Source organism: Sturnira hondurensis, unplaced genomic scaffold, assembly GCF_014824575.4.
Source record: "Sturnira hondurensis isolate 20B ecotype Veracruz unplaced genomic scaffold, ASM1482457v3 Scaffold0004322, whole genome shotgun sequence".
Classification (NCBI taxonomy): domain Eukaryota; kingdom Metazoa; phylum Chordata; class Mammalia; order Chiroptera; family Phyllostomidae; genus Sturnira; species Sturnira hondurensis.
The window spans coordinates 699,410-722,574 of record NW_028076953.1 but is presented as its reverse complement, the minus strand read 5'-3'; the positions used below and the strand labels follow the sequence as shown (position 1 = coordinate 722,574).

At 41.6% G+C, this 23,165-nt stretch overlaps 1 protein-coding gene across 5 annotated transcripts in view; it reads right to left on the bottom strand.

The window, feature by feature from the left end:
- Window positions 1–365: 365 nt before the first annotated feature.
- LRRC8D (leucine rich repeat containing 8 VRAC subunit D) overlaps window positions 366–23,165 on the bottom strand; it is a 116,003-nt gene continuing 93,203 nt past the window's right edge. For all 5 annotated transcript variants that reach the window (XM_037045461.1, XM_037045460.1, XM_037045463.1 and 2 more), the window contains one exon: window positions 366–4,745. In XM_037045461.1, the coding sequence (XP_036901356.1) occupies window positions 2,167–4,743 (2,577 nt within the window). In that variant the 5' untranslated portion in view covers window positions 4,744–4,745 and the 3' untranslated portion in view covers window positions 366–2,166. The remainder of the gene's footprint in view (window positions 4,746–23,165) is intronic.

Here is a 23,165-nt window from a genome sequence, read left to right as displayed (position 1 = left end):
GGCAGCCGACAGTGCTTAGGCTTTGGGAGTGCTCACCACTTGTACCCGTCAAAACAACATGCACTTGTTGTAAGAAAGGAAGACAAGTTTCCTATTTTGTAAAGCAAGGATCATAAAGTCTGGCCTCTTCTATCTCACAAGCAAGAGGACACAGCACCCTTCTAAAAACGCTGTACCAGTTTCTGGTGGCGGTGTTACTAAGCAGGGTGAACAGTGTCCTACACAGCTGGTGGGAGGGCAATGTCCAGGAGCGTTTAGTGTTTATAGGCTGAGTCTGTTACTGCAAAACTTCCCTGAAGGCCCTCTGCAAGCCTGACCCCATCCCAGCCATTATTCATTCACACAGATTCTGTACACCTTCGGTATTACAGTTGCAACCAATCATTTTTATTACGTATCTCCCCAGTTTGCTATAGAGCACCATGCAGCCAAGTGGAACTCGCAGTTCTTTGAACTGCCAAGGCGCATGGTAGGTGCACAACCGACGCTGTCATTATATTAATGAATGCTGATAGAAATGGAAGATACACACATGGGAGAATTTGCTTACCCCCCAAACTTGCCCTTCTGATTTCCTAAACGTGGGCTTTTCTAATCCTTTCCTCCACCTCAAATCTTTTAAGAGGCGAGGGGGTGGCCAGGATGCTGGAGCCGGGGTCAGCTCCTAATTGAGCCACAGTGCCACAGGCTTTCCGACTGGAGATAATCCTCTGAGTACTTACAAGCTGCAGAGCAGGCAAAAGTTCACTACCACTTGCAACAGGCCAGTACCTCCGGAGTTCAGTTCTCAGGAAGAAAAGCAAGGATGTGAGTTCATCTTTCCACATTCTCTGAAAAACCCTTCAAACCATAATAAGGTGTGGCAAGAGTGTGTCCAGTGTTTCATTCAGTGAACCGAGTCTTACATAGAGAGGACACAACTGTACTCTGTCATCCAGCGTGCCAAACACGTCGCTTCTCTTGGAAAAACAATCCCATAGAAAGGCCTATGAAAGCCTTGCCAAGCAGTATCTAAACAGGCGGCAGGGAATTTTTTTGATTTTCTGAGATGGATTTAGACACTCTGTAGGTTAGATAAAGAAGGAAAACCATCATCTAAAATGGACATTCTGCCAGCATTTCCCCGGACATGACCCCCGCCTAGTTGCAGACAAACAGAGGAAATACAGCCTGTCATGAAAATGAGTAGGGGAAGTTAGGAGTTTTCCAACGAACTGTAAGTCCTTCCCGCCCCCTCCCCAGCAGTGAAAACAGGGCAGGACATTAAATAATACTTGCTTTGATTTTGTGTTATCTTTCAAAAGGTGATAGTGGAAGGTTGTTAATCATTAAGCCATTAAAAATTTTATGTTGGTTGTAATCAGATACGTTTATTTTTTAAAAACATTTTCTATTTATTGGTAACCCTAGATTATTAGTAGAAAAATGCACCATATAATCATAACTCCAGACGATGGAAAAACAGCTGTTATTAAAAGGAATGCTACTTTCTATTATTTTTGTCATTATTTATTCTTTAAAAACAAACAGAAACCCCAACAAACTACACACCTTTACTGCATTTCAGATCTTTAAGAGTGTAAAATCTATAAACTGGGATTCTCAGAAGCAGCAGTACCAGTCAAATATTATAAGAAGTGCTTATTTGAGGTGCTTTAAATTAAAATAGGAAAGAAATCCATATTTCAGCAAATCTAAATTTACAAGTTTAGACCTGTTGATGTGTCTTTGTCTTTAGTGGTCTGGGTTAAAGTGATATTGCACCAATTAAGCAAAGTAAATCAAGACACCTCAAAAAAGGTGATATAGTAAGAAAATGTCAATTTAATCATTTACTTTAGCAGGCAAGCAATTTGTAAACATTCAGTAGCGGCAGCATCCAAGTTACAAACAATTTAAAAAGAAACCAAGATTAGTGATTATAATTTTTGCTTCCCTTTCCCCCAGAAGAAAAAAAAAGAAAAGATTTGGAAATGAATGACTTAAAACACTACAAACATTGAACATTCAGTTATGTCTTCTATCAGCCGTCTATGCATCCTTTCCGTGTTTTATTTTTAAAGATGTGTCTACTCCTAAAACGCATTATTTTGCAATAACTTGTACGTGAGCACTTGCAATCTAGGAAGCTGTTCTGGCACATGGATGTGCACGGATTCTCTCAGTTTAAATCCCATTTGCAAAGGGAACATTTATGTCTTGATTCAATGCTTCTTTGACTTCGAGCGGCAGGGTGTCAAAAAGGTGGTCTTCCACAACAAGCCCGCTTTTCTTGAGCAGGCGACACTGGCCCAGCTGGGCTGGCAGGCGGTCCAAGCAGTTGCCCTTCAGCTCCAGCTGGGTAAGCTGGGAGAGCTGACCAATTTTGTCTGGGAGGGAGGAGATGCAGTTTTGCCCCACATTCAAAGTCCTCAACTTAACGCATTTAAACAATTGTTTTGGCAGAATGTCTACTTTGTTCCCAGTGATATGCAAATGCTGCAGGTTCTGAAGCAATGCTATTTCTATTGGAATCATTGAAATGTTGTTGTAGCTTACATCTAAGCATCTGAGTTTCTGTAAACTAAACACTGCCACTGGTAAGGATTCGAGCTTGTTGTTGGAGAAATAAAGCGACTCCAAGTTTTTGACGTGGGTAATGGAAGGAGGAATGGTAACAATTTTATTATGCCATAATTTTAAACAAGTGAGCCGTTTTAAATGCTGGAAACTAATGATTTCTTCAATTGTGCGTATGTTGTTTGATTTTAAATCCAGTTCCTGTAAGTTGGAGAGGCTGAAAATTGCATGTGGAATTCTCTCCAGCTCACAGTTCTGGAGTTCGAGCTCGGCGACATTCATCATTTTCTTAAGGCTGTTCAGTACCAAGAGTTTGGTGCCGTCATTATGAATGACTAACTTTGTCAGATGCGGAGCCACATCTGTGATGTTGGAGGGGACTTTGGTCAAATTGCTCTTCACGTGGAGAATCTTAAGGTGCCGCAACTCTCGGAGAGACTCAAGTCCTATCATCTTATTGTTTTCAGAGTTCAAATTGCCTATCAAGTACAGCTCTCGAAGGTTTTTGAGCAAATAGACCCAGGCAGGAATTTCAGCCACGTCGGTGAACTTTACGTGAAGGCATCTCAAGTGATCTCGGAGAAAGCTAAAAGCAGTCTGTTCCACTTTTGCAGGGCAGTGGCAGAGGTGAAGCTCTTGGAGATTAGTCATCTGAGAAATCTTAGCAGGGATTTTAGCTTCTGGAATCAGTTCAAGTTTTAGCACATCCAGGTCTGTGAGGTCAAAGACAGCATCGGGCACACCCGAAAGCATGAACAGGTGCAGTTCCTGCTTGTCCTGGGCGTTGCGTGACACGTGCTGCCTGAGTTTTTCAAATGTCCACTCGTGGTTCAAACTAATTTCCCTAAGTTTATTTTCACTGACTTCTGACAAAAACACACCAAAACGCTTGGAGTACAGCTGGTCATACTGGTCTACCATGTGTAGAAGGAACGCAAAGTCGTTTTTGACGTCTGGAATGTCGCTGAAACTGCTCTCTTCTCTGACCTTTTCAAAAGAATATTCCTTCAAAGGTATCCTGAACAGCCAGAAGAGAGTGTAGAGGCAGATAAAACCGTACACGCAGATAATGGATATGTAACTGATGAGAAGCTTTTTCAGCATATAAGCCATGTTGTGGGTGCACTCAAACACCTCATAACCAGTCAGGTGCTCAACTTTCGGCTTGCAGACATGTTCAAAGCTGATTGCGTTGACGAAGTTTGCCGTATAGCAGAGAATAAAAATGAACTTGGCAGTTTTGACAACTGTTTGGACCACATAGAGTTTATAGATTAAGTCACTGTCTTCCACGTGGGCACGGAACTTCCTCACTTTCTCAAACAGGGCTTTGGCCTGTTCTCCGTCCTTTTTATCCAGGATGGTCATGCTGGGGACTTCGACCACGGGCTTCTCAGCTGAGAATCTGAAGCCACTTTTGCTGATCATTGGGGTACTGGCGCTGGGGCTCCCCTCATCGCTGCTGGTCGACACGTGCTTTGGTAGAGTCTGGGCACCTGTTATTCTCTGCTTGTTTTCCTCCGAGTCTTCACACGCTGTCTCGGACAACGCTTTCGTAGTCCAAGGAGATTCGAAGCACTTTCCTAATATTGAAACAAAATGTTCTACTTTTGAGCATGTTTTGGGATATTTGAACCAAAAGTTGCTACTGACCATAAGAATAATAGTATGTATAAGAGCAAGGTACGGAAAGTACTTAGAATACCACGGAAGGGCCAGATGGTAACACATCTGATTAATAAATACATATTGCTGAAAATCCAAGTTTGTTTTTCGGCCTGTTGGATCCTTCTTCTCTTTCTTTGCCTCCTGATTTGGAACTGTGGAATCTGGGTGAGGATATGTGGCTCTGAGAGGTATGTCAGGTGTCACAGCAGAGGTGTCAAAGGAAATGTCACTTGTCGCCTGCCCATGTTGATCTTGGTCGGTGGCTGCCTCCATCTTCGGGATGTTGGTGGTCACGTCGGCATTTCCTGGTGGTGTGTGTGCCTTTGAATTTACAGGGGATGGCAATACTGGCAAGCAGACCACCTGATCTTTGGTAAGTTGCATGGTTCCCGCGAAGATGGCTACCATCAGCATAATGACAGCCAGGTAATCCATAAACACGTCCCACCATGGCTTCAGGATTCGGTAAGTTGGCTGGATGTCATTAAGTGAAGCAACTTCCGCAAGGGTAAACATTCCTGGAAAACAAGTAAACAAATGACATGATTACAGAGATGTAAGTGAAAGCATCAAATGTTTAGAAAAAACATTTACTTGTTCCAAACTAAGTTTTCTCATCCTTTTATCCAAGACAGATATGGTAGGAAAAAAACTGACTACAAACTGACTACTAAAAGGTACATCACTGAGAAAAGTGGTGATTTCTTATAGTAGCTTTTTTTTCTCCTAGCCCAAGAGGAAGAAAAAAAAGGGTGGGAAATAGACTACCTTCAAGGTTAAGATATAATGATAGTCTTCACAAGGTCTATGGTGGTTAGAGTAGAAAGCAGGGAGTAGAAATTTGAGACCTACTTTTCTTAGGAGGCAGAGTTGAAAGACCTGTAACTCACTGGACCTCAAAGAGCGATATGAGAACAGGATGGTGTCCGTTGTGGACTGGACTGATTTAAGGTTGAGACAGCAGTTTTGAGGTAGAGGGGTGGGATGACTTTTATTTTGTACAAGCCAAAATTGAAGACTCTGTGTATACCATCAAACTCTGCACAGCCTGTGTCCCAGCCCTGGACCTGCCACTTACACACGGTGCGATTCTCCAAGCCCGATATTTTTCATCTGTAGCTTGGGGATGATGACTTCTAAATGGGTTGTTGGAAAGCTTAAATAAGACACGATTGTGAAGCTCTTGGCACAACACACAGCCACAGGTATTTGTTAGAGCTAACGCTCTCATGACTGTGGTGGAAATGCCTCACAGATGGTTGAAATTAAGGGTCTGGAGTGGAGAGGAGTCTCAGTCTACCTACTGCGCATTTACCAATACATGTAGCTCAAACTCTGGCCCTTGATGGAGCACTGATGGAAAACGTGGAATGAGAAGAGGGCCGAAGACACAGGTGGGCACAGAATGATCGATGATGGCAGTAAGTTAGGACCAATGAGACCTTTGATCCCTGCCAAAACTGATGACCCCAGCTTTGAAGAGGATCCCGGTGCCAGGACACTAAAAACTGTGGGCACCATTCACCAACAGCCAGCAGCTTTACTGGCCTAAAACTAGTTGTAACATAGCACAAGGACAGTCATTCTGAAAGTAACCAAAAAAACACAACATCTATAGTAGCAAGTAAAAGGAATGGGCTTCTGTCATCACGGGTGGGAAACAAACGTAATCTTCCTGAAGGAGGACATTTCAGCTTCCTGAAAAGTAAGAGTACCACCTTCTGCTCTCAGGAGGTTCTCAGGTTCCAACAGTCATATATAAAATGACTGATAAAACTAGCAAAAAACGAAAAGATGTGTGCCTAAGGTTCTGGAAAAGTATTTTTTTAAAAAGGCTGCAGGATGGGTTTCTATTTCTGCGTGCAACGGTCGCCCTGAGTGCCGTGTTGAAAATGATTCTGGGGCTAGCTCTGGCTTCAGCGGGAGGCAGAATTGTGACTGACTACTGGTGTCCCCCCCCCCCCGGCATGACAAAACGGAGACTGGTGGCCTGAGTGCTTTTCTGCTTGTCCTCTCTGTGTTAGGTGATGTCTCCCAAAGCAGGGACCATGTCTTACTTTCGGAAACTCTCCCACACAACTNGGGCTTCTGTCATCACGGGTGGGAAACAAACGTAATCTTCCTGAAGGAGGACATTTCAGCTTCCTGAAAAGTAAGAGTACCACCTTCTGCTCTCAGGAGGTTCTCGGGTTCCAACAGTCATATACAAAATGACTGATAGAACTAGCAAAAAACGAAAAGATGTGTGCCTAAGGTTCTGGAAAAGTATTTTTTTTAAAAAGGCTGCAGGATGGGTTTCTATTTCTGCGTGCAACGGTCGCCCTGAGTGCCGTGTTGAAAATGATTCTGGGGCTGGCTCTGGCTTCAGCGGGAGGCAGAATTGTGACTGACTACTGGTGTCCCCCCCGGGCATGACAAAACGGAGACTGGTGGCCTGAGTGCTTTTCTGCTTGTCCTCTCTGTGTTAGGTGATGTCTCCCAAAGCAGGGACCATGTCTTACTTTCGGAAACTCTCCCACACAACTAGTACTGAACAGAGCAGGTGCACGGTATTTCTTAATAAAAGACAACAATTATCTACTTCATTGTAAGAGCAATTCTCATGATAGTTTTTTTTAAAAAAATAGTGAAATATAATCTTTCATGTAACCAGGTAAACACAAGCCCAAGAAGTCCAATCACATTTAAAATACTGAGTCGTACTCGTATTTTGTGGAAATTGCTAGAAATCCCATCTCCAGACTTCAGAGCTTATATATGAGATGCCTGGCACCCAGACTCTGTGAAAGATTACTAAGGGAGTGAGAAAGGGAGAAAGTAGGTAACATCCCCACAGCAATCTTGTTTGTGTGTGTGGCCTGGGAATTCAAGCAGGAAGCAAGGCTGTTGGAGTGCACGGTGGGCCCAACTCAAGGAGGCACCGTTCAGCCACCCGCATGTGAGCTCTTTGGCCCCTTCTGGAAGCACAGACACAGCAGCGCCCCGCCAGAGGCCAGAGTGGCTCCTGCTTCATGTACGGAGACTGGAGAACATACCCCACACAGGTTTATTCCTGGCAAAAAATTTTGTATGGTTACAGCAGGGACCACAGTTTTAAAGGTCCATCAATATGGGTAATAGAAAAAAGTTTTGGTTTTTGTTTCCCACCCCCCCCCCCCCCCCCCCGCCACATAACACTTCTAATAGAATTTTTCTTTACTCTTCAAACAGCTGTATTGGGCTCTAAAGGAGCCAGGGTGTTTGGGGGTGAGGACTGAGGGAACAAGGAATTTTGAAAGTCACTGTACTGAGAATGTTGGTTAGCTGTCTTTTAAGCCTTGATTATTACAACTGCTTTCTCTGCCTCCAGTCTTAATCTCCTTCACTCCACCTTCCACCCTGCTACCTGGCCTTTGGTGAGAATCCCTCTCCTCTCCAGACATTCTGTGCTCTGGTGGATTATTTCTTCCACTTTCTCCAACCAGCTATTCTTCCTGTGTTTAGCTCCTCCTACACATGGTTTCCTCTACCTGGAACACTCCCTCCCCACACTCCTCCATGAGGCTATTGGGTGTCTGTCGCATTTCCCACCATGCCCCCCCGGCCCCCGTCTGGGCGAGGTGCTTTTCTGACGTGCTCTCATCGGACCCTGTACCTCCACCTTTCACAGCCCTTATCACACTGTGGTAGAGCCAACTGTGAACTGGTCTGGTCCCCCACTACATTATAAATTCAACGAGGACAGGGACCATCTTCCTTACTGCTAAGGAGCAATGCCTAACACAATCAATGAAGGAGTGTATGAATTACTGACAGTCATCAGCAGCAGCACCAAAATTTCTCAAGAACATTTATTAACTGTCTCCATATGGCATCGGGCAGAAGAGCACTTTTTCTTAAACTTAACTAGCACCACAAAGCAACCTGGGCCAATGCAAGAATGAAAGCCCCAAGCTAGGCCTCAGCACACAAATAAACAGCTCTAGGACCCCACAGCAAAGAAGCTGTGGGACCCTTCTCATCACTGATATTCTGCGGCTGTCCAAGCTTCAGCGGTGGTTTTCATGCACTTCACACTCAGGGCAGGCTTTGTTTCCAGGCAAGTGAGGAGGCAGACCGCTGTCTTGGAGGAGGAAGAGGTAAAAGGTGGGAGCAGAGAACACAGCATTCGAGTGCTGTAACTTCACACCAAAGCCCCCACAGCTGCCAGCTCAACCCCGTCCCCGCCCCCCCCGCCCCCCATCCTGCGAGGGATGGCAACAGCCAAACACCGGAGACCAGCCTGGGGAGGCTGCAGCCTCAGACGGACGCCTGTCCTCCCACACGCTGTCACCTCTGCCACTCCCCTCCTCGGGCGGGGTGCCCTGCCATTTCTGCCAGCTCAATGCCTTTTCTCTTTCTGTAGAACTCTGACTTACTCTCCAAGTTATGGCTCAAGCACCACTTCCTTCTCCAAGCTCCTATCATACGGTCTAATAGTAAACTTGTTTCCAATGTTGGTCTCTTCAATGAGATCTTGAACTACTCTTGGGCAAAGACTATGTCTTATTTTGTACATACCATGTCCTACGCTCTCCTGAAAAACAGAGAAGGCATACGGTGATGGTGATGGTGATGGTGACGGCAGTAGCAGTACCACCACCACCACCACCACTACTGCTGCTAATAGCAGCTATCGTTTGTCTTCCTTCCATATACTAACCACTGGAAAAGGACCTGCACATCTGACAGAATCCTCTGATTTTGTATAGAGTGCATTCCTTAAAAAGAGGAATATATCAACGTTTAGAGTTTCAGGTTTTGGGGCTGAGGGAATGGTTCTATTTCCAAAAGGCCACACAATATTATAATATCCACCAGAATTCCTAAGATTAAAAGGACAGATAACACCGAGTGCTGGTAAGGCTGTGGAGCAATCGGAACTCTGAAACACTGTTGCTGGGAGTAGGAACTGGTGTAACCACAATGGGAAATGTTTAAGTTAGTATCTACTAAAACTGAACACATGTATACGCTGGGACCTGGCAATTCCACTGCTGAGAATATCCATGAGAAATACATAGACTCGTCAAAAGACACGGGCAAGAACATTCACATCAGCACTATTTGCCACAGCCCGAAACTGGAAGCTGTGTAAACACCCATCCACAGAAGGATGGAAAAATGAAATGTGAAACATGCACTAAATGGAGTACCAGGCAGCAATGAGAATGGATGATCTGGTTACATGGGTGTGTTCGGTTTGTAAAATGTAATCTGTAAAAGGCCCTGTGCCTTTTTTGGCATGTATGCTCCAACAAAATGTTTCAAAAAGAAATAGCAAACGTAGCTGCAGCAGAAACAGCCACCCCAGGAACGTGCTGACACCAGACTGACGCTTGGCCTCGTCCCCATCCCAAGGCATACCCGGCTGGCTGGGGTCACAGGCCAGGGAAGCCCATGACTTTCCTCTGGCAGCCTCCACTTGCTATCTCGTTGGCCTGAGAGAAGAGGCCTGCTGTTCCTGGAGTACAAGGGACTGAAGCTGTCACAGAAAACGGGGTGTAGAGGTATGCACACACAATGCACAAAAGCTCTGCCTGGTTAACAGTTGAACACGTTCAGATAAAACCCAAGGGGAACACAGCCTGAATTCCATCTAACCTTCACATTACTTGAAGCTGCCAAAGTGTTATTGTTTTCCCTTGACAAGTGAAGAAATTGGCTTGCCGGAGTTTAAGTTATGACAGTCAAATAATTAGTGGTGGAGTCTGGACTTAAAAAATCTCATCTAAGGCCAAATGACATGTTCTTTCTACCAGATTACATTGCATTTCTTCTCTACTTCTCATGTTTGCAGTGCTTTAAGTTTTCAAATTTACTTCTTTATAAAATATCTCAACTGATCCTCATAATAACTGAGCAATTAGTAACTAGGCATTCCTATTACCCAATAGTAATATGGGGAAACCTGAAGCACAAACAGCTTAAATGACTTACTTCCCTGAGCTAATTCTGAGAGAGCTAACAGAATCTTTCATCTCCAAATCTATCACGCGGTCATCTGATGGCTGTGTTGTGGGCTAAGCGTTGGCTGGTGAAGTGGGACCTTCTCACCTTTGTCCTTAACTCTGAGGGTACAAAGGAATAAACTTATGTAACCATCACCTTCCCCAGGGCAACCTTTTATGACATTTGCTCAGAATTCAAGAAAACCATGAGCCGGGGGCCACAGTGGGAATGTAGAAATGATGTAACTTGTCCTCAAGAAGCCCCCAGTCTAATGAGGATGACAAGCAGTTAAGGGTGCTATTCAGCACAGTAAGGAAGGTTGCTCTGACCTGGTTCATACAAAGCACAGAGAGGCACAAGATGGGGCAAACCCACGTGTGCATTTGATAACTGGCAAGATTTCACAGAGAGATGATTTTTAAATTGAGACTGGAAGAAGGGGGACCACCAATGGGTGGTTGGGAGGGTTAAGGAATTTTGGCAGAAAAACAGCAAGTGCCAAGGTAGAGAGACAGGGAAAAAATTGTGTGTTACAGAAAATATGCATAAATCTAATATTACACCACTGTATTAGTGTAGTATGACACTAATATAGATATCAGATATCACATTTTATGGGTATGTCAAGAGATGGAAACTGAGGCATGTATGATTCATCTGCAGTCTTAAGGAAGTGCCTGCTTCTTCAGACGGGAGACCAGTACTTTTCTGCAATGTCAGCCACTGACACGCTCTTATGGGGAACATGTGACTTCAATGAATGTGTCTGTCATCTCATCTGACCAATCCAAAACTGGGTAAAAACTTCCTATTTCCCAGGGAAGGTTTACTAAGCACTTTGAAAATAAAAGCTGCTTTTGTCATAATGTGTGTATAAAGTATATTAAATATATATCCATATAGGATAGTGTATTAAGTACATTATGATCCTCAAGTGACTTTCTAACATGAAAGTCAAAGAGAAAGAGGATCAATATTTAGCTTTCCAAAACCTGTATTTAAGTTAAATAAATCTCTTTAGTGAATCAGGACTCAGAATGACTATAAATGGTTATCAGAGTCTCTTTTTATTTATTTTTTTAACTCTAAATTTATTTTAATTTTTTAAAAATGATAAAAATAAATATTTACTTATTTTTAAATGTGAGGAAGGCACATTTAGTAAGTATTGACTGCAGCCGCTCTTTGGGTTCTCCTTTATAACACGTCTGTTACAAAGAGCTTAGAGAAGTGCATTGTGAGGAAGTGGACTCCACATTGCACGGCTTCTCTGTGTACGGCACATAGGAAAACCAACTTAACAGGCCGGCAGGCAAACATTTCTCACTGAAGTAGAGGATACTTTTTGTACTAAAAGGGAAAAGGAAAAGATATTGGACTTTGGTTGGACAAGGATGAATAAGAATACCAGAGACGGAATTTAAGTCCTTTTATGATATATAATTATGTTTCCTTATCTAAAAGTATGGCCATTAAAATAATGGAATAAACCAATATCCAATAGCCAAGTTCAAAATTAGAAGCTATGATGTTGGACAACCCCATGAATATAGTAAAAAAAATGAATTGTATAGTTTTATGGTATATGAGTTATATCTCAATAAAGCTGTTAATATTTAAAAGCTAGACTTCAATCTTTATTTTACTGCTTAAACTGCCTTTTCAAGACAAATAGCACAGTGAAAGTAGATAGGGCTGGAACCTAATTGCAGATACTTACGCTAGACTATCTGCTAAGTTCAAATGGTTTGAAATTACTGCTATGTTGTGATGATTACACTGAACTGGTTCTGGAGAAAATTTTTTAACATTTTACTCACCCTCCCTGAGTGTGTTTGCCACATCTATAAAATCTTGACAATAATGCCCACTTTGCAGGGTTGTGTATGGAACACACCCAATTTGCGGGCTCTGACACAAAGTGAACCCGCCAGGATGTTTGCTGAATTCTGAATGCAGGAGAAGAACCTTTGAGACAAATAAACCATCTTAATTAGTCTTTAACTGATGATGATTAGGCCAATCTCTTGAATTTTGAACTAGCATGTAGCACTATCTTCATGAAAGTAATCAGAGAATAAATGTTTGATAATGAAACTTTTGTTCAATTCCATTAATTCTTTATTAATAATTATCAATAATTATTAATAGAATTATTAATGCTTCATTCATAATATTTCGATTAAAATTACTTTTATTAGAAAGTTGCCAATTTTTCTAGAGAGAGAACTTTGATGCCAAAGGGAGCTGGATTCAAATTTTCTCTTTGTTCACATTTATTAGCAGTGTAAAGTGTGTAACTTAGTGTCCGTTGGAAAACAGATTAATGTGTTTATTATTAAGTTGCAGCAAAATTCTATCACTGAAACACAAAAATATGATCACCTAATTTAAAACTTTAAGAAATAAGTCCCACCTGCACTAGGAGATTATCTTCAATACCCCTATTTAAAACAGAAAGTAAAAACTGGCTTTGAAACATTATTTAATGAAAAGAGTTTCATGTATAAAGCAAATACACTTGATTAGTCAATCTAATACATAAATTTTTCACATAGGTATGAGTTCCCTACTTGATCAAATGCTAATTTTTATTTTCTTTCAACCGTGTTCTGTCAAAAATCAATCAGCCTTTTTGGCCAAACTGAGCAAATGAGACAAGACCCAAGAGACTGGTAAGGATCAAATTTTCAAATCCTTCACTGAATAAATCAAAAAAGAAACCAATTCATCCAAAGGCAACTAACTACACCATCCCCATAAAAAACCCTTTCTCAACATGCACATAAGCATATGCACACCCACCATACTCAGTTCAGATACCAACAATTCACATGGTTAAAAAAACGAATGCTTCAGGTCCCAAACGAGAAAGAATGAATGATTCAGCTTTTCTCAAAAGAGCTCTGCATTACTGGTATTATATAAGCATTAACAGTTATGGATATTATAATTATGCAAGGTACTCTGTAGCTGATATTCTGTATGCAAATGCAATAATTCACTAGTGTTACTGCCTTATAAAAGGTTATGATAAAAAATTATACTTTAGTTTTCTTCTGATACTACTTTGGTTTACATACCTCAAAAATAACAGAAAATATGTGTTTAGGGAAAAACACCCCAGATTTTACAAACACATATTTAAAATCTACAAAATCAGATTTTGCACTGGGCAAAATGCACCCATTCTGCTCATCTTCAAAAGTTTTTTAATAAATCCATTCAACACCCGAAAATAAAGGACTACAGAAAATTCAGAACTTGCAAAATATAAAAACAGCTTTACACAAAGCATAGTTCAGTATTTGTATTTTAGCACCTATTTGGGGATTCTCCCTAGAGTACTGCTAATCATGGAGAAAATTTACTTAAGACTACGGGATATATTATAGTAGATCTAAGGTAAAATAGCTTAGGAATTAACAAAAATGTGTTAATACACTCTTGTGAATTTTCTTGCTTTTTCTTCTCAATTGTAAGAGTGAAGGCCGATATGTCAGAGCTAGGGAAGGAGGCCTTATTCAGGAACAATGCAAAGGAGCCTGCGTGTCAGTGGCTTCCACGTTTTATTCCGCACAACCTCAGAGTCGCTTCTGCGAGTTCCGCTAGCATTAGCATCCCTTACCCAGGAGTTCTGGACAACAGAATTTCACAAGTGCTTCGGCACCCACACACCTCAGTTACTGTGCCTTCTACTAGAAGCTTCATTTCATGCAACAAGTATTTACTGAGCATCTGTTATCTGCTAGATACAGGCTCTAAGGTTAAAAAAGGAAAGAATAATAAAAAAATTGTAGCTCTCCTTACTGAGAAAGCAGCCCAGAGGAAACATGGAGAAGGAAATAATGGCAACTATGTGACGAGCCTGTAAAAAAAAAACAGCCTGCAGCTACCAGGCCTCAATAAAGGCTCCAGAGAAAGTCATCTGTACTCAAAGGGAGGCATTTGGTCAGTCCTTTATAATCCTAACTTCACCCAGTTTTCAAGGCAGCAATGGGAATCCTAAGAGGAGTTCTGCATTTCTAAATTCCTGCGTCTTTCCATCGGTAAGGTAAACATCTTAGACCAAAACGGACTAAGATCCTTTTAAGTTTACTTATCTTTAATACCGTTTTCTCTGGAGTACAACCGCCATGCATCTGAAACTGGGCTAAGGGAAGTGAACCAGGATGGAGCTCCCTGACACCCTCAGCAACTTCCCATGGTCCCGGAAAGTTGGCCACCCTCTCTTCCGAACGTCCCTGGGACAGAAGCCCACGGATGTCTGCTCTGCACACGGACCACTGACAGCCTCCCGGTCCTTCTTCCTGGTTTGCAAAGATTGCTAGAAAGCTCCTGCACACCTTGTCCTGATGCCCATCTTACTAATCTTCAAGAAACTTCTCAAGGTTAATCAGAGATATTCAGATATTTATACAATATACCTTGGATAGGTAGCATATACAGTTAAAAGTCTACTTGGGTAGCTTATTAAGAGCTCTTGGCCATAGGACTAAAAATAAATACAGAGTTAGACAATGGTTGCTCCTGACACTTGCCGAACTGAGTTCTGTCCGTCTGTCTGTCTGTCTCCCTTTTTCCCTCCACCTGGGTCTAAATTCCTAACCTAAAGGGAAAAGAGTTTTTTCCCCTGCATGTCCTAGGACAAGCACTTAATGAAAGTCCCTCATAGAATACATCATGCAGACCCGTCAGAGCATTCTAGAAGAGGACTCGGAAGGAACTGAACTTGTGAACCAAATATCAATTTGCCACTATCAATTACAGTGATATATAAGGTCATTATTAATTATGTCAAAGTTAAAATGATCAGCTCTGACAGGCATTCTTCAACGTCCAGACGGACAATTCTACACAGTTTTTAAAAATAGGTTATTCTGAAGGTAACTCATCCTGATAGACCCTCTGCAGGCAGTTTGGCTCATAAACATTCTACTGAAAAACAAACAAAAAGACAAAGGTAAGCTTGGGCACACCCTCACCAGAGGTTAAGACCAAGATCTGATTGGCACTGTTTTGGCACGCAGCCAGGCGATGTACCAGGCCAGGGAAGAAGGCGCTCCAAGAGAGGCAGGCTCCCGGAGACGCTGAAGCTGACTGCCAGAGCTTCAGGCCTTCCTCCTCTCCTGGTCCTCACAGAGTTTCCTGTCCTTTTGCACAGGCAATGGATGCAGAAGTTCTGGAGTCGATAAACACTTAACTCAGAGTACCATATCAAGTGCTGGGCAAGTGTCCAGAACCTCGTAAGTGCTCAATAAAAGTTAGCTGCTGTTATTATCCATTGTGTTGAATAAGCTGTTTTTATACGTAAGAACCCAATAAAAACTCTTCTCGACCACTCGGTACTGAGACGAGTTTGTCTTTCGTGATGGACTGCTGTAGAGAGTCATGGCATTCAGATGTTCTCCATTTACTTTTGGCTTTCAAGCAATTCAGCTAAATATTTTAAAGGCATTATGCATGCTAACCCTTAACCCAAGTCTTCGTTTAGTTATTCACTTATCCCTCCCCATCCATGAAATATATACTGTATGCTCAGTGTTAACACAATGCAGATTCCTGGAGAAAACCTGATGAGCAAACTGAGACATAGTTCCTTTCTTACAGAGTGTACAGAGTAGGAGGCAAAAACTATTCATTAATTGAGTACATAAAATGGTCAACTGAGGAGAGCTACCAAGAAGAGGAACAGGCAGAGGCAGATTAGAGGTGTGGTGGTGGAAGATTCAGCTGCAGGACCCCTCCCTTTCAAAGGCCTCTTTCAAAGCTCTGCGCTGACTTTCCATGTCTAACTTTGTGTTCCTTCTCTTAAAGAGAGCTCTCCAATTTCAGACTCCAGAAAACTCAGACCTTCCCCTGCTTGCATGGTATTTTGAAGACGGGTAATAGGGATTTTTCTTTCAGTTGGCTAGATCAGGGAAGAAGCCACAATTTGACTTAAGTGAGGGGTGAAGAATGCAAGGGTAGGTAGGACCAAAACGTCCAAAGGCTCAGATGGAGAGATGGTGGGGGGGGGGGGGGGGAGGGGGGGGANGGCGCAGAGCGCAAAGAACATGTGAGGGGCTGAAAAGGCTCAGGGAGTGAGAGGAGTGTTTGGTGGGAGATGACGCAGGGTCCCCAAAGCCAAGTGAAAGTTTCTGATGACTTCAAGCTATGGGCAGTGGGAAGCCACTGGTGTGTTTTTAGCTGAGATGGGAGATGGGTGAAATTCAGTTGTTTCTCTTAAAAAAATCACTGTGGGCCCAGTGTAAGGTTAGTGAGGGAAGATGTAAGATTAGAAAAAAAGCTATTGCATTACTCTAGGCAAAGGATGGAGGTTAAGGTAAGGCTGTGAGTGGTGAAGAAGGGAATGAGTAAAACGGGAGCGATGTATTCGCGAACTAATAGGCCAAAGAAATAACTACAGGACTTAATGGACTGTGCGGGGAGAGTGAAGAAGAGAAAGATGTCAAAGATGACGGTGAGATTTCTTTTAATTCTCCACTTCATTGTTCCATACCTATTGTCTATTTACATGGTTTTATTGAAATGAAATCTTTTTTCTAAGCCCTTTGCATACCTTTTTTCCCTCATACATTTCCCTGAATCACTTCTTAACCTTTTTTAAAAATCCCTTTTAAAAGTAGTCAAATGGTATCTATAAGGCCTCATATGCTTGGGTAGTCAATCTGTAAGCTTAGATAGTTTGAGAAACATTACTTAGTGCTATCAACACACCAATGACCAACACTATCTCTTTAGAATATTTCTGGGGTGCAGCACCCTCCTGAAACCCAAACAGGTCTGTCTTCATGTACTGCTCTGTACAATGGTATTTACAAGACAATTAAAAGGAAATGAGGACACTGGGGGGAAGGGGGCAGGGCTGGGAATACAAGAAAGAAAACTGTACTTGAACAAAAGTTAAATAAAAAAAAAGTAAAAAAAAAAAAGGAAATGAGGAGAAAACACTGTAAGAATTCTACAGAGTCCATGATATTCATGCTAATAAAATCTGGTTTGCAGAATAAACTAAAGTAAAAACTAGTAGAACAAAAACAAAAAAAACCTTGACTGTACCTTTTAGAGGAGATAGGGAAGCACAGTACAATTTTATTCTTTTCTATGTTTTCTTGTGGTCAATATTAAAATGAACTTACATTTTCTAAGTAGATAATACCCAAGCAATGGGCAAAAATATAAGGGGTAATTGTATGAGAAAACACCCAAATACTTTAAAACCACACAAAGATAATCAGGAAATGGCAGGATTTATGCGCAAACAACCTAGAGTCTCTTTAACTGAGCTAATAATCTACAACAGAATTTTAATTCTCAACAAGTAGGTAACAATGGATGCAAACAAGACTTAAGGAGTTAGCCTGTGTTTTCATTCCTTCTCCACCTCTTACCAATTTATCTATAATATGAGAATACAAAAAATGTCTCGTATCTCCAGCTGTGGAAACATGGGCCTTCATCTTCCTCATCAACGAAATGGGCATAAATAAAACACTGTGGTCACCAGATGCCCACCTCACCCAGAATACTGCTGAGCACGTAGCAGACACGCTCATTCAATGTCCCCATCCCAGCTACTCCCCAAATCAAGGAAAACCCTTGATTTGAGATGTGGCAGCAACAGAAATTAAAAAGGACCACGAAGGCTTTGAGGGGGAAATAAAAAATAATGAAGAAAAGAGAAAACCAGCGTAAGAGGGGATTTGAGGAGAATAAAGGTATAAATCAGTCAATAATGGCAGAGATTAAGGGCAATCAAAAGTCTCAAAAATCATTAATGACTTTTGACAATATAATCTCTAATACAGCAGAATCCATTATGGGCATCAGAATTATGGGTCTTATAGGTAACTAAAAATTCCACCAAAGGGTTAGCCTTTTAAAGTAATACAAACAAAAGCCTTATTTTAGAATTACTGATAAATTTGTAAACTTTGCTAAGTATCATTTTTGTCCTACTTCAAAGCATTTGATAAAACAAAGGAATGTTTTATTCATGTTCAACTTAATTAATCTTATTTCTAAGGACTTAGCAGCTGTTTGTGCGGCTCCTGTGAAAGTTACAAATGGTCTTCAGAAAAAGCAGGTTTGATGGGACATTTAACTGAAAAGTCCTTCACTAGCGAAGGTGTGTATGGAATGGTCTTTTCCTTTTCTCCAAATTTTGATGAACTAGTAGAGTTTTCATAGACAGCCACAGTTATGTTACGATTTACAACATTCCCCTCAGTTAAGCATTAGTGGAGCTATAATACTGAATCACAATTGAGCAGCCTGTAGTTTGTATTGGGATAATACACCATACAAACAAGCATTATTTCTAATTCAATATGCCGTTACTTATTTCAGATGAGTTGCTTTTACAGAGGTTATATGACAATCTTTGACTTTGGAAAATTCTGGATATTTGTTTTTTAAAAAGCTATGACGATGTTTTAATTCCGAAAAAACAATGGCCCAAGATAACATCTGAAAAAAATACGTGTTACGTACTCGAGTGCCAATGATGCCAATGTATTTATTTAAGAGCCTGCTATTTTAACTGCAGAGATAATGAGGAATGCTTCCATGTCATGGCCCACAACATGTGTACGCAGGGTCCTGGGTGAACTGAAGAGAGTGAACACAAGCAGCCCCGGGCTTTACGCTCCACCCGCTGCAAACTCCAGACCAAAGTATCACAAACGGGATATACACTAAGGTCTAAATCTTCCAAAATCTAAGGGATAGACTTTATCCATCTGAGTGTGATTTATTTTCTGGAGTGGTTAAATGTTATCTTCCTCAAGAAAGCCAAAAACAGTAGAAACATTCTTTATGGCCAAGACAAAATCTGCTCATTTGTGTGGTTTTACATACGACACATCAGAACTATAATTATAACAACGTTTACTTTATTGATCAACCAAACTCATTAGGTAGAAGCTGCTGATGCTAAGAAATATTAAGCATGAGGTTGGCTGCTCATTCGTTGATTCATTTTCTTTCTTTTTTTAAATGTTAAGATATTATTTATTTTTAGACAGAAGGGACGGGAGGGAGAGGAGGAGAGAAACATCAATGTATGGTTGCCTTTCGTGCGTCCCCTGCTGGGAGCTAGCCTGCAAGGAACCAGCCTGCAACCCAGGCATGTGCCCTGGCTGGGAATCGAACCGCGATCGTCTGGTTCGCAGGCCTGCACTCAATCCACTGAGCTACGCCAGCCAGGGCAGGGTTAGCCTTTTGAAGTAATACAAACAAAAGCCTTATTTTAGAATTACTGATAAATTTGTAAACTTTGCTAAGTATCATTTTTGTCCTACTTCAAAGCATTTGATAAAGGAATGTTTTATTCATGTTCAACTTAATTAATCTTATTTCTAAGGACTTAGCAGCTGTTTGTGCGGCTCCTGTGAAAATTACAAATGGTCTTCAGAAAAAGCAGGTTTGATGGGACATTTAACTGAAAAGTCCTTCACTAGCGAAGGTGTGTATGGAATGGTCTTTTCCTTTTCTCCAAATTTTGATGAACTGGTAGAGTTTTCATAGACAGCCACAGTTATGTTACGATTTACAACATTCCCCTCAGTTAAGCATTAGTGGAGCTGTAATACTGAATCACAATTGAGCAGCCTGTAGTTTGTATTGGGATGATACACCATACAAACAAGCATTATTTCTAATTCAATATGCCGTTACTTATTTCAGATGAGTTGCTTTTACAGAGGTTATATGACAATCTTTGACTTTGGAAAATTCTGGATATTTGTTTTTTAAAAAGCTATGACAATGTTTTAATTCCGAAAAAACAATGGCCCAAGATAACATCTGAAAAAAATACGTGTTACGTACTCGAGTGCCAATGATGCCAATGTATTTATTTAAGAGCCTGCTATTTTAACTGCAGAGATAATGAGGAATGCTTCCATGTCATGGCCCACAACATGTGTACGCAGGGTCCTGGGTGAACTGAAGAGAGTGAACACAAGCAGCCCCGGGCTTTACGCTCCACCCGCTGCAAACTCCAGACCAAAGTATCACATACGGGATATACACTAAGGTCTAAATCTTCCAAAATCTAAGGGATAGACTTTATCCATCTGAGTGTGATTTATTTTCTGGAGTGGTTAAATGTTATCTTCCTCAAGAAAGCCAAAAACAGTAGAAACATTCTTTATGGCCAAGACAAAATCTGCTCATTTGTGTGGTTTTACATACGACACATCAGAACTATAATTATAACAACGTTTACTTTATTGATCAACCAAACTCATTAGGTAGAAGCTGCTGATGCTAAGAAATATTAAGCATGAGGTTGGCTGCTCATTCGTTGATTCATTTTCTTTCTTTTTTTAAATGTTAAGATATTATTTATTTTTAGACAGAAGGGACGGGAGGGAGAGGAGGAGAGAAACATCAATGTGTAGTTGCCTCTCACCACCCTCTACTGGGGACCTGGCCTGCAACCGAGCCATGTGCTGGGAATCGAACACAGGGGTGGTTTGCAGTCCGGCACTCAATACACTGAGTCACACCAGCCAGGGCCATTGATTCGTTTTCAAACACCATATACCATGTTAGTTACTGGGGACTGGTACTTGAAGACAATTCACCTTGCCCATCATAGTTTTCATGAAGCCTCTGTTGTCACAAGGCTGTCAAGCTCACATTATTTACATTTTCAACAAATATGTGGCTTAGGTAACGTGGTAAGTGCTAAAAATATATACATAGTGCAGCAAGACAGGTATGTCCTTGCCCTGCCAACACTTAATGATTTTTCCCTGCTTAGCTTAAGTATTATGGAAAGGATGGAGCATGAACCCCTATTCTACCCAGATTATTTAGGGTAAACTGTCCTAATATATCCTAATCGAAAATGACAAAGTAAGTGTATGAACACCAAGAACACTACAATAGCTGAGATAAGCAATATGCAATAAAGGTAAACATATAATTCAACCTCTGAACTGGAAAACTTTTGAGAGAAACAAAATACAGCTGACAATTAAGGAGATGATTTTATTCAGGCTGTTCCAATAGGGAGAAAAATTGTTCAGGAGGGCTGTCTCAAAAACAAGGAAGGGGCCTGAGTTTCAGAGGGGCTGGTCAACAAGGGAGTTATCTCAGAGCCTTGGGGCAGTCTGGAAGGATGGAGATAGGGCTTGTCTCAGAATATTTGAGAGCAAGGTGTACTTTCTGGGTTCCTAGAACACAAAGGGGAGGATTTTCCAGGGGTAGTGCTCAGGAAAAGTGTAACACTATCAGGTCCAGACAAGAAAGGGGTGATAAGGAGCCCGTGAATGGTCCAAACAGGTGGGGATGCGGGACAATGAGTTCAGTGTTCTAATTTAGAAAGAATTCTATTCAGAATATGGAAGAGGGACTGGAGGGAGGAAATAATGGAAGAAAGAAAATGAATGAGAAAGTGACATTAGTCAAGATGACTTCCAGGTAAACTCAACTTTCAGCTTGAATAGCTAGGATTCTAGGAAAAATGTCTAAGGTGGAACAACACATTTATGGCTAGACAGGATATGGAAGGTGAGAGTACCCAAGGAGAGACCTGCAGAGAAAAAGGTCAAAGGATCCTGAGGAATCTCTACTCAAGCAACAGACAGAAGGAAAGGATTCAGCAAAGGGGGGAAGAAGGATCAGAGGACAAAGAGCACTGTGTCCTGGAAACCACAGGAGGCAAACACTTAAAGAAGACAGTGAGTGGTAAGCAGAGCCACAGGCTGGTCCAGGAAGCTGAGAGGAGCTGCAGTGGAGTCACTGAGACTCCAGCCCAACCCCAAGTAAAGGAGTGTGGCTCACTGTGGGCAGAGATAAGCGGCAACGGCACTTTCACTTCTTGAAACTTGCCTGGGGAGAAAAACAAAGCAAGAGGGAGAAGGAGAGTCACGTTTGCAGGTATGGGAGGTAGAAGTCGGAAACAGCAGGGTGAGAAAGTAGAAGTTTTTCCTATGGCTGTTTCTTATTTTGAGCATCGGGTGAACTCACATACAGCAAACACATTTCTACTAGAAGCTCTAACTGAAGTACATGACATGCTGTTATAACTAAATAAAGGTACCAAGATTAAAGAATTCAATAATTGGATGGAAATTCTTAAACAGAGGTTGGATATACATTGTTTGCTTTTCCCTTCAGTTCAATTGGTAAATATTAACCTTGCTAACCACCGTAGAACTTATCCAGTTGCAAAACTTTAAAAGAGTCCTTTTGGGGAAAGTCTAAATTAAAAAAGAAAAAGGGGAGAGGCCTTGCAAAAATAACTCCACAACCCACATAACTTCGAAAAGAAAACACAGCACATGGACATAGGAGCGAGCACGGCAGTCTATGTTCGAGTAATCCAAACAGCGCCAGGCCTGCTCACCCCCAGAAACTCCCTGGAAGGTCAAGCATTAAAAGAACTCCAGTTAAAATACACTGAGAGGAAGAAGGTGGGAGAAGAAATATTTATTATTCCTAAGGAGAGTGTTAGTGATCTACAGCAGCTTAATTTAGTTCCCATTTCCCTGGCGTGGTGCGAAGGGGACAAGATGAGGCAGGGAGGAGAGATGACATGTGTTGCTGGTGTCCGTAAGTGGCCATCTCAGGGTGAATCCCATCATTCAACGCGGAGACTACTGCAAATATATGGGAGGAGACCGGAAAAAAACGGTCCCTTATTGAGTAACCAAGCACTCACATACTTGAGCTCATTAAGCGGTCACATCCTCCCTGAGCAGTGGCACCACTGTTCTCATGTTATTGAGAGAGAACTGAATTTAAAAAAATACAAATTTGACCAAGATCATGCAGTTAAAATATGGTAGACCTGGATTCAAACCCAGATCTGACTAACCTCCTAAGCTCATACCCATACCTGCCTAGTTCAGCTTGTTTTAAATTAAAGATTAGCTCAAATTAAATTTAATCATTCCCCCAAGTTTTACAAAATATTAGGAGAAACCCTTAGGTGAAGGAGACAAACCTTG